The 12693-nt window shown below is 33.7% G+C and overlaps 1 protein-coding gene across 1 annotated transcript in view; it reads right to left on the reverse strand.

Moving 5' to 3' along the window:
* LOC128215388 (uncharacterized) overlaps window positions 1-11796 on the reverse strand; it is a 14407-nt gene extending 2611 nt beyond the window's left edge. Inside the window, exon 1 of the mRNA XM_052922075.1 lies at window positions 11606-11796. Within this exon, the coding sequence (XP_052778035.1) occupies window positions 11606-11690 (85 nt within the window). The 5' untranslated portion in view covers window positions 11691-11796. The remainder of the gene's footprint in view (window positions 1-11605) is intronic.
* Window positions 11797-12693: the final 897 nt, after the last annotated feature.

Raw genomic sequence — 12693 nt, forward strand, 5'->3', positions numbered from 1 at the left:
CAAGAAGACAAACATATTTACACATACAAACACACCATACACTCATAAACATAGCTTTACCGATATACGATGGGATTACCGCATTGGAGAAGTAAAACACGAGTTAATTGGAACTCCAATCTACTAGGCTTAAACTAGTTTGCATGCTCATAATAATGTGGAGTTGTGTCCCTTAGTGTGTGTACACGTGTAAATTGGTGTGCGAAAGAAATTGAAAAATGGGGATCGATACCGTGCTGTATAGAGCACGAATAGGATTATTTACAGTGCAGAGGAAGTGTAAAATGAAAACGGATAAACTTTCACTCAATAAACGGACTGTGAGTTTGATTTTTCGACTAGTTTTGTGCTTGTCTGTGTTAATCACACTGGGTGGGGATGTGGAGACTAATCCGGGACCGCCGCGTTCCCAGAAGCAAAGAACTTTATCGTTTGCTGAACCAGCAGGTGTAGGGTTGGCGTCAGCGTCTTCTCCACCGCCTTCTCAAGAAGCCACTAAGCGGGCGACCAGAGGAAGTAAAGATAGTGAAGTTATGGCTTTTCTCAGGGATATGAACGCGGAAGTGCGCACGGACCTAGCCGCCATTAATTCGAAAGTGGACGACATACACAATTCTGTTAATATTCTAAAAGCTGAGAACGAATCTCTCAGGCAAGAAAATCGTGAAATTAAGCAAGAACTTGGTAAGCTTGTGTCAAAAGTTGATAGTCTCGAGGGGCATTCTCGTAGGAACAATCTGCGTTTTCATGGTATTCAAGGAAGGCTTGGCGAGAAATGGGAGTAGACCGAGTTGAAAGTAAGGCAATTTATTTCGGACAAGCTTGGGCTTTCCGAGTTAGACCGCGTAGAAATAGAAAGGGCACATCGGGGTAGTAGGAATTCAGACACATGCCCTATTATTGCTAAATTCTCACGCTATAAAGATCGCGAGACAATTATCAAAAAATCAAAACATTTATTTGACAGGCAATCACAGTTTTCAGTGCGCGAGGATTTCACTGAACGTGTACAATTACATAGGCGAGAACTAGGTAAGAGATTAGTTGAGGCCAGAAGTAGGGACCAGTATGCTTCAATACGCTACGACAAGCTTATCATTGGTGACGGAGTTTATAAGTACGATGACCTGTCAAAGCAAGTCAAGAGGATCGGTAGTACACGGCCGGGTCAAAGACCACGTGGTAGCGGACCACGTGGTAACGTTAACAGACCACGTGACCTCAACAATGACCAGTCAACGGGCCCACGTGACCATGACGTCAGTGATGCAGACCAATCGGGATCGGAGGACGGATATGAACGCGAGGCAGTAGGCGGGACTGACTAGGATGCAGGTCAAGGCACCGTAAACATAAACACTATCACGTGGAATGTGTGCGGTTTAAGAAAGTTGACTGATGATAAACATTTTACAAGCTATTTGCAATCGTTTGACATTATTGGTCTCTTGGAAACGTGGAGTGATTTTAGTAATGAATTTGAGAATTTGCTTGATAATTTTACATGTTTTGATTGTGTTAGATCAAAATCCTTAAATGCCTTGCGTAATAGTGGTGGAATAGCTGTTTACATTAAGAATAATTTGTTGAAAAATGATTTTATTACTAGAATATGCCATGAATATACAGATTGCGTAGTATTCTATATCAACAGTACTAAATTTCGTTCTATGCTCGATATAATATTATATGTTGCTTATGTCTCACCCGAGGGCTCGAACATTTATAGCAATAGAGATGAGATAAATGGAATTAAATCTATTGATAATAATATTTCAATTTTACGAAATAAGTATCCCGGTTCATATTTTTATCTAGCTGGGGACTTTAATGCCCGCACGAAAGAAATTTTAGATTACATTCCAGATGATAATCTGCAAAACATTTTTAATACTGATGTTGAATATAATTCAGAAAATTTTGAGTTAACACGCAATAACAAAGATAAAATAGGATATAATAACTTTGGGAAATCTCTTATTGAGCTATGTTGTACTCATAACATACATATTTTAAATGGACGTATTTATGACGACATTGTTGGCAATTTTACATGTATAACATATAATGGTGCAAGTGTTGTTGATTATCATATTATGTCTACTGAGCTTTTTTCTCATATAAGTTCTTTCAGTGTCACAATGCGCGATGAGTCGGATCATTTACCAGTTTGTTCTAAATTGTCATTCTTCCTAGATAAAATACTGATGAAAACTTAGCGGGACCACCAAACGGCGATGGTTTTGTACGTGTAGAAAAGTTTAAATGGAAACTCGCATGTAAAGATGAATTTTTAACGTTATTTGCAAATAAATGTAATACGCTCGTCGCTCAAATCGCACTTGAAATTAATATAAATATGAATGACGCGGTTGAGAAAATACTTGGACTTTATCGGGATTCTGCTTATATGATGCGCTTAAATAACCGTGATCCAACAAATCGCGATGTAATTTCAAATAATCAACCCTGGTGGGATAGAGACTGTGCTTTAGCTAAACAATTAAAGTACGCTGCATTACGAAGATTTAGATGGACAAGTGGGTTGTTAGATTTTCAAAACTATATTTCACTGCGTAGACATTTCAAAATTACGAGTTTCACTAAAAGGCAATTGTAACAGCAAGCTAAAAGGAATGAGCTAGTGTTATCTAGTTGTAATCCAAATTCCTTTTGGAAATTGTTAAAAATGTCCCAACGTAATAGAAAACAAGAGATTCTGCGCGTAGACCCTGTTACATGGCGGAACTATTTTCGAGGATTATTGTTTAATGAAGATCAACCAAACCTGAACGATATAGCTTTTGACACGAATATCTTTAATGAAGAATATGATTCCATTTTAAATTGTGATATAACTGACGGGGAGGTTATTGCAAGCATTATAAAATTGAAAAAGGGGAAATCTCAGGGAACTGATGGATTTGGGACTGAATTTTACCAAAGTACAAAACAAACCATAACTCCAGTGTTGCGTCAATTATTTAATAGGGTTTTAAATACGGGTGTATTTCCGGATATTTGGAGAGATAGTATTATTGTCCCAGTGAACAAGTCGGGCTCTAAAGAAGACCCATCAAATTACAGGGGTATTTCTCTTATAAACGTTATGTATAAAATATTTTCAAATATAATACATGACAGATTATGTACATGGTCGGAACAGTTTAACAAAATTGATGAGGCACAAGCTGGATTTCGGACTGGTTATTCGACAACAGATAATATATTTACTTTGCAAAGTATGGTTCAGAAATATACCAGTAAGCCCGGGGGGAGATTCTATGTATTATACGTCGATTTTAAAAAGGCGTTTGATGGATTGATACACCGTAACTTGTTCACCAGTTTGCATAAAATAGGAGTTCAGGGAAAGCTCTTCCGTATATTAACGTGTATGTATTCAAATCTACGCGGTTGTGTACGAGTTGGCGGCGGCACAGTTACGCAACCCTTTATTTGTAACGTTGGCACGCGACAAGGGGACGTAACCAGTACAATAATTTTTAATCTGTATATAAATGAGTTATCTTCCTTCCTACGATCAAAGGGACATACTGGTATCTTTATTACTGAGCAAATCGCGGATACGATATGCATACTTTTTGCAGATGACGTTGCGAACTGCGCTGACACTGCCATTGAATTACAATTACAACTAAATTCAATTTCGAAATTCTGCGAAAATACTGGTATGACTTTTAATCAGAGGAAAACAGAAATAATCGTGTTTAGAAATGGCGGGCCTCTGCGGTCATACGAGCATTGGTATTTTTATGGCACCCCGGTAAATGTTACATCGGTATACAAGTACATGGGACTCATATTCACGCCTAAATTATCCTGGACAAAGGCAAAATCAAAATTAGCTGCGCAAGCCCGGAAGTCAATTTATGCTATAAAGGCCTACCAGATGGCTTTTGGAAACTTTTCTCACACTGAATACTTTAAAATATTTGATTCAATGGTTAAGCCTATACTTATTTACGGTGCTGAAATATATGGTACGGAAATATCTGATATTCTTGAACAGGTACAAATTCAATATTGTAAGGAATTCCTTGGGGTAAATAATTATGTTAACGATTGTGTTGCATTGGGGGAATGCGGGAGGTTTCCTCTGTGTATTGATCATCATGTAAAATGTATTAAGTACTGGTGTAAACTGCTATACATGTCCAATGAACGTTATCCAAGAAACTGCTATATAATGCTTAAACGACATGATGATATTGGAAGAAAAAATTGGGTTACATCTGTAAAGAATCTATTATTCAAATATGGTTTTGGTTTTGTTTGGCTAAGTCAGGAAGTTGGAAATGTTGGCGATTTTTTAATATCATTTAAGCAAAGGTTAGTTGATTGTAAAAGACAAAACTGGTTCGAAAATGTGGGAGATTCAACACGATGTGACACATATAAGCATTTTTAAACTTTGTTAAATCCAGAAAAATATTTATGTATTAATCTACCATTTTATGTGAGAAAATCGTTAGCGAGATTCCGATGTTCTAGCCATAAATTGTTTATTGAGACTGGTCGACATTTGGGTATCGAAAGGGAAAATAGACTGTGTAGATATTGCTTAATTAATTTTGATATCAGATGTGTAGAAGATGAATTTCATGTATTCTTTCAATGTAACAAATTCAGACAAGAAAGGCAATTTTATATCTATAAATGGTACACGGGTAGGCAAGACTTCCAAAACTTCATAAATCTTATGCAAAGTCGAAACGATGACCGAATAAAAAATATAGCATTCTTTGTAAATGTAATAATGAAACAAAAAGATAAGGAAAAATGAATGTCATTAAGGAATCACAACTCTAAAGATCTTATGCTTTGTATTGTATATGTTGTATTATGGGCCGGAGGCCTTTCTTTACAAATAAAATTTGAATTTGAATTTGAATTTGAACCCTACACTTGTCTGAACACTTATCAATAATTAGAAGAATAAAGTTAAAAAAATATCATTGACTGAAGAACGCTCGTTCAAGTACTCAACGACTGGATACAAACATACCATGTAACCGAAGCAATGAAGATGGGCCAACAGTACTAGTTCTTAAAGGGTATTATTAAGCCATTCACAGTTAACTATGCCGGAGACATCAAGTCAAATACGAACATCTGGCGTTTTAATCGTCTTTATGCTTACATTAATGTTAATAAGTGTTGTGTTCTTCTTGGTTTAAAACATGTTTGTGACGTCATCCATTGTTCTTTTTGTACATAATACAGGTTTTTGGACTGCGTTCTGTTTATTTCTACTAACTGTCCAATATTTTAAGAATGGACCGTAATTGTTCAAATAACGGACATTCATTGTTCTAATAATGGACAGTCAGTATAATTAGTAGTATGGTAGAATTAAGACGTGTGTTGACAAACTTGTTTGTCAAGTATTGTGTAAAGCTAGGCACTTTTTTGAAGAAAACACTCTAAAACCCTTCTTTTTTTAAGGGTTTATGAATATTTATAAACAGATGATTTTAATAAAATTCCGATTTTTAGGATCTAACAACTCAATGCCCAATGAAGATGTGATTGAAGTTTGCGCAGTCGTTATGACAAAGGAAAATGTTTATTAGCTGTACGTCCCTTAAAAACATAGAAAATAAAATATCCTATACTTTACTATAAAGTTTCCGTATTAAGATATATAACTGATATATGTAATTTCCAGCCGCTTGGTAAACCGGATTTCATTCATTGTGATAGATATGTCTCAGAAATTGAGGCGGAAAATTACCAGCTAGATGATGCGTTGCCAAGATTTTCTACTGACAATGGAAGTAACACGAATGGTAATAGATTATTAGATATGTGCAAGGCTACTTCCTTTAGACTTGAAAACGGTCGCTTATGCTCTGATTGTAGGATAGGGCACTTTACTTGTTTTAATGTAAACGGAGCGAGCTTAATAGATTATTTATTATTAGAAGAGGTAAATTTCCCCTTAATTGATAGCTTAAACATCCATGACCTTAACGAGTACAGTGATCATTCAATGTTATCGTTTAACAAGTGTAATACGAATATAATAGAACCAAATATTGAATACAATCATGAGAAAATATCTTGGAACGTAGATGAAAAGAAACATTATAGATTCAAAGAGAAACTGCCCGAATTAAATAATTTGCTGCGAAATAATCTTAACAATAACGCGGAAAACATTAACCATGTCTTTAATACCTTTTCCTCTACTCAATGAGATGTTGTTGACCCATTGTTTGATAAGAAATTGATTGTAAACAAGAGGTTTGAGAAATGCAATATAGATAGCAACACAAAATGGTTTGATAAAGAATGTAAATATGCAAAGGTGGTGTATAGAAATGCCTTACATCAATATAATTCATCTCTTTTAAATGTTGATAGAATCGAATTGTGTAGATTTAAAGCTATATACAAGAGTACTGTAAAGAAGCTAGCGATATTTTAGCTGGTTTTATTACCAATATATTCAATAGAATTTTAGAATGTGGAGTATTCCCTAAAGCATGGACTAAAGGCATTAGTATTCCTATGCATAAAAAGGAGATGAAAATGATGTAGTGAATTATAGAGGGATAACTTTGCTGAGTAACTTTGCGAAACTATTTACTTGTGTTCTATACTAAAGGATAACTGTCAGTGGCGAGGAGAATAATATCATATCTGATGCGCAGTTAGGATTTAGGAAAGAAAGGTCCACTGTTGAGACTGTTTTTATTCCCCATTTACTTATCGAGAAAAATATTTAAATGCAAATAAACGTTTGTATTGTTTGTTTTGTTTTTTTGAAACGCTTTTATGACTCGATATATAGAATTGCGTAGTGGTTTAAAGTGACACTCTAATTCGAAATCAATGCATACACATGAATTACAAACATAAATTTTGTGTGATAAACCTGTAACTACTTACTTAATAATAAATGGATGGAAAATATTAATTACTGATGACAAGATTGTAACTGTGTATTTAATGGCTGAAAACGCACGAATATTAAATGTTTGGTGAGTGATAAAAGATTTACTGTGATCTACTATCGTCTCACCAGGTAGAATTTCAGTGTTTTCTGCACCTTTCTTTCAAATTATACACGGTATCCTTCATAATAACCATTGTTTTTGACATTTATTAATATTTTTATGTATATTAAAACACTTGTTTTAATTGTGGTAAATCTTATTTGGGATTTAGAGTGCATCTTTAAGCTAAATAAATTTGGCCTCAATGGTAAAATATTGAGAATCATACGTATTACGTATCAATATGTCAAATCATGTGTAAAAGGATGTGATGGATATTCAGAATACATTGACATAACATTAGGCTTAAGGCAGGGCAAGATAATTTCTCCGATGATGTTTTCGGTGTACAGCTATATTTACAAAATAGGATTAATTGTGGCATAGACTTTAATGGTTTATGTCTTATACTTTTATTGTTTGCAAACAATATGTGTATACTAGGCACGACACCACATGTTCTACAAACCTCATAAGATAGACATTTTTAATATTGTACCAACCGAAGTTATCGTTTCTAAGATGAAAATAGTAGTATTTAGAAAAAGAGGTGCCTTAAAAAGAAATGAGTAATGGACATATGGCAATGAAACCGTCGACGTCGTAAATGATTTCAATTATCTAGGGGTCACATTTAATTACACTGGCAATTTAAGTCTTTAAATAAGGGCTTTGCATAGAAAGGCATTGAAAGCAATGAATGCGTTGTTAAGCAATCTTAAACAATACGATACTATGTCAAAAGAAGCGTTACAGTAATTCGATGCGTTTGTGTTTCATATATTGTGAAGTTTGGGGCTTAAGTAAGTCTTAACTTTTAGAAAATATTCATCTTAAATTTTGTAAAACATTACTTGGTGTTATACAATTGACTTGCAACGTTGCTGTATACGGAGAGTTAGGGTGATTTCCGCTGCATGTATATAGATATTAAAATAATTAAGATTTGGTTCAAGTTGTATCAAACGGATAACATTATTTTAAAGGCTATGCTATCAAATAACCTTTTGAGTTTTGAAAATAATAAACCAAACTGGTTTGCTAACTTGAAGCAAATGTTAGCAAGGTATGGATTTTTAGAAGTCTAGGAAAATGTTGCCAATGTGGATTCTGATGTTTTTATTCCTTCGTTTAAACAAAGAGTAATTGATATTTTTTTGCAAAAATGGTATGTAGGAATAAATGACAATGGTGTTCTGACGTTATATGTCAATGTCAAAAGTTCACTTGATATTAAACTGTATTTAGAAAATATTATTTCAAGACACATTAGAGTTGCCCTTACCAAGTGTCTGCTCATACGGAAAGGTATGGCAAACATAGAATAGAGAAACACTTACGTGTATACCAGATTTGTAACGTAAATATTATTGAAGAGGAATTCCATTTTATCCTTATTTGTACTTTTTACCAACAAACTAGAAATAAATATATAAAGCGTTATTATAGACTACGGCCTAGTATGATTAAACTTGTGCAGTTACAGTCATCAGAAAATAAATCTAAACTATTTATGTTAAGTAAATATATATTCGAAGCTTAAAGTGTTCGTTTAGTACATTTAATGCAATGAGATATTGTATTAAATTTTATTCTCATTGTTACTTTTCACTATGTTTTGAACGAAACACTACTTTCAAATTATATTTGTAAAGTGACCATGCTTTTTATCCTGTACAATGTGGAATGGTTTAGACTTGTATATTCCTTATACGATCCATCCTATGTGCTATTACCTTATGTCTAATAGTTTGATTTGTTAAAATGTTTTTATTTGTCACAAGAAACTATGTAGATTACGTGAATAAAAAAATATTCTGTTCTGTTATTAAGTGGAAAATGCAACATAAAAACACAGTCTGCACTTGTTATATATCCGTAGAAGTTGATTTTTAAGTACTAGTAAGATGACATGAACTAAAATCTTTGCTACGCTTACTCCGCCCATTCTTAATCATAATATTTTAATTCTGGTCATCTCACTAACATAGAATACAACCTTATTAGCTGACAGCTTGTCAACGCAAAGTCTGACGGAGGATTGTGTATCGGATGAGTGGCAGTGGACATATCTTTAAACACCTGCGAAACACCCGGGGAAGTTGAATATCTTAATGATTAAGCCTAGTACTTAATGCTTGCCTGTCTTTAATTGTATTTGCTTTAAATAGAGGGTTATAGTCTATAAATCAATATTTTAAAAAATACCCCCCCCCCAAAAAAAAAAAAAAAATACAATTTATATGTACATGTAAATAAGCGCAAAATTATTTTGATTAGCTTACGAGATAATTATATTTTCAAATGGTTCGACAGTGTCCAATAAGTTCACAATAGCGCCATTAAATTCATGGTTTAGACCTCGTTGTCTACCTTTTTTTAAGTAAGTGAACCGCCTCAAACTGTCAATTATGTCGGCGAAAAACCAGCTTCGGACTCTTCTTTTTCTGATATAATGGACAGTTTTCGGCCTTTCACCCTTACTTAAACTGAATGTAATTGTGTCTATTATAACACATAAACATTGCCTTGCCCGTCTATTGTACAACTTCCATTGGTCTAATTTATTCGTCAATATAAGATATGATGACTCTCACCAACAGGATTTCAGTTCTAAATTAAAGAAATAAACTTTAAATTAAAAAAATGAATTATTCATCACGAATCTTTTTTACTCAAAACGGCTCTAAACATTATACCAACCTATCGATGGAAGCAATAGTTTTTGAAGAACTTATAGTTGCCTACAAGAGATTGAGTAGCAATAATACAAGGGAAGTTTCATCAATCGGGCTAAATCATTTCCTGAGTTTGCCATATGAGTTCCAAAACATTCAACGGATCTTGGAATATGTTTTGAATACACATGATATATCTTACCAGTTCGTTGAACAAGCTCTTTAAAGGTCGACCAAGTTTCCGATTTCATTCTATTTTATTTTATTGTATCTAATATATGTCTTTTTATATATGCCATTCTTGATCACTACAAAAAATCTAAACTTTATTCCTTTATAACTCTGGTTAATACAGTGTTACATGTACGTATTTTTTAAATGCTTTACTTCATTGAAGGTGTTCATCTCAATGGTTCATCGAAAGAGTCATTAAAATAAAAGTTGTTTTCCCTGATAAAATCTTCAGCATGTTATTGTCATGAACATAAGGGCAAACTGATCTGATCTGGAGTCTTTGGGTTATTTTTCTAAAGTAAATATTTTTTTTTAAAAAGTATCATCAGTGCTGGAGCATTTTTTTAAATATTGGATTAAATAAAATCAAGGTATGATTACATTTCAACCTTTTGTTGGGATAAGTCTGAAAGGGTTGTTGAATTGAATAATTCCTCAGTGTTTTCTATATTGCATGATGTTTAAAATCCAGTGGACATTGAACAATACCATGATCAGTGAAGATAACCCTTAGACATTATTCTTTAATCCCCGTTTTATAACTTTCACATTTTTAATTTGAATTTACTTATGTTATACTGTTAGTAAATACAATAAGTTGCTGTATAAAGATTGTTGCGGGTTTTCTATCTCTGTTGCGTTTGGTGGTCGTAACAAAGTAGCATTGACCTCAAACGCAATGCTATTTGAAAAAAAAAATGTGATGGGGTCTGACACCATCTCCCGTGCGAAATTTTGCATATCTTATATTTTATATTTTTGATGTATTTCAGAAGTTAATACATGTACACTCTTTCAATGCGCACATTGTAGGTCAGAAGTTTGGACAACTGGGCGTGTCCCTGTAGCTGTCATTGTAGTATAAATACTGACAGCAGTGTTTTGGCTGTCGTGTGGAGGCAATACAATGTTGAAACTTGAAACTTGAAACATGTTTATTTGATTAAACGCCTAATTTTATAAATATACTCAATGGCGTTGTACACAGTAATGTAAACAAATATGAAATCAACATTCATGCAATTTCAAAAAACACACACGAAACATACTAAAGACAGGTCAATAAGACATTACACAAATGAAATTGCAATTGTGTTAAAATAAAAAGAATTAGTTAAACTAATACTTATTCATTAATGTTGCCCCTTCCTCACATTTATGTTATTGCAATTACCAGTCGTAGAGAGTACGAAAGTCTTTAATCTAACACTAGGACGTTTTGCACCTTGCCTTGTTCCTCTTTGAGTTTCCAACTACTGGCCGTTACCCTATAGTTTGTACTGTTTTACTGTTTGCGAAAGCAGCTGCGCTCCAAATACCAAAGTGTCAATAATCTAAGTATTTCGTTTCAACACTGAATACCGGGTATTGGATGAATGGACCTGATTCCAGCGTACCAAAAGTGAAGGGCGGGAGGGGATTACACCCGTGTTTGAAAAACAGGTGAAAACAAATCAAGTTTAAACCCAAAATTAACATGCATGTCGATATTTTATCCGGAAATTCGGAAATTCGTATTTGTGAGTTAAGTTTTTTTTAAACCATAAGAAACGCTCAGATAATACATGTGAACTCCAACGTATATTTCAAACGTTGTTCTACACCAAAATGCATAACGCAGCTCTTAAAACTTATCAGTGTTGCAAAATATACATTGATAATGCTTACCTGAAGTATACCAAACTGGATCTTCCGAACGCACAGTCGCAGATAACAGCAACAAAGATAAAATGAATTCCACGGCTATTGCCATTTTTATTCAATTCAAACTATTAGAATCATTCCTCGGTTCCAACAACAAAACTGACGAGATAAACAAGTTTTAAATCATTTTTCCATTTGAAAACTTCCTAGTTAATGAGCGGCATGATTTGAAGTGTGTAGAAACTTAAAACAACAGTAAGTGTAATAAAAGTGTTTAAGATAACAACATTCATAGATGCTTTCCAGCTGTTTATAAAAATCTATCAGCGAATTTAAAATGATTTTTACTTTTCAAAAAGAGAACTAACAATATTACATTATTTTGAAATTGTTGCCGGCACACTTAAACGACACCGTTGCGTAACGTTCGCATACATACGGTTTTTCTGGAAAAAACATCCTTGAATCTAACATCGTTTTCTTTCCTTTGTTGGCATAATGAACAGAAATATTTGGTGATCAACGTATCAAAATGGGTATATTGTATTGTTTGTTTTAAAAAGGGCTTTTTGACATCGAATTCAGATGCTACTCGGACGTTTTTAATTTTAGAATAAAACCGTTGTTTTATTTACCTTAACATGCTTATAATTTTACTTATCATTTATCTTGCCAATTTATGGATCCTATTTTAAAATATATAGATTGTTGTTTTAACATTGATCGCATGAGCTTTGTTGGAAATGGTTAGAGATGGTAAGAGCTATTCCTTGTTCTTGAATGCGCGCCACGAGTGTACTTTTTACACTGGTGCAATGGACCCTGTAGAAAGTCTCTTCAAACGTGACCAAACATACTATTTTTGTTTATCAGTTTATTAGAAGTTCTAAGGTGGCTGCAAATCCGTATTTTTAAATCGACACTAAAACATGATCAATAATAAAATAATTGGCGATGCATTAAGTGAATTTGTTTCTGTATACTTCGAGAAATTGATTGTAAGTTGAAACTTTTAAATATACTGCAAGGTTGGTTCTTAAAGTCAATATGATTTACGCATGGCAATTTTAACATTTCGTAAGCACGCCTTCCTCTGGAAGTCAAAGATCAAA

Source organism: Mya arenaria, chromosome 13 (genome assembly GCF_026914265.1).
Source record: "Mya arenaria isolate MELC-2E11 chromosome 13, ASM2691426v1".
NCBI classification, from domain to species: domain Eukaryota; kingdom Metazoa; phylum Mollusca; class Bivalvia; order Myida; family Myidae; genus Mya; species Mya arenaria.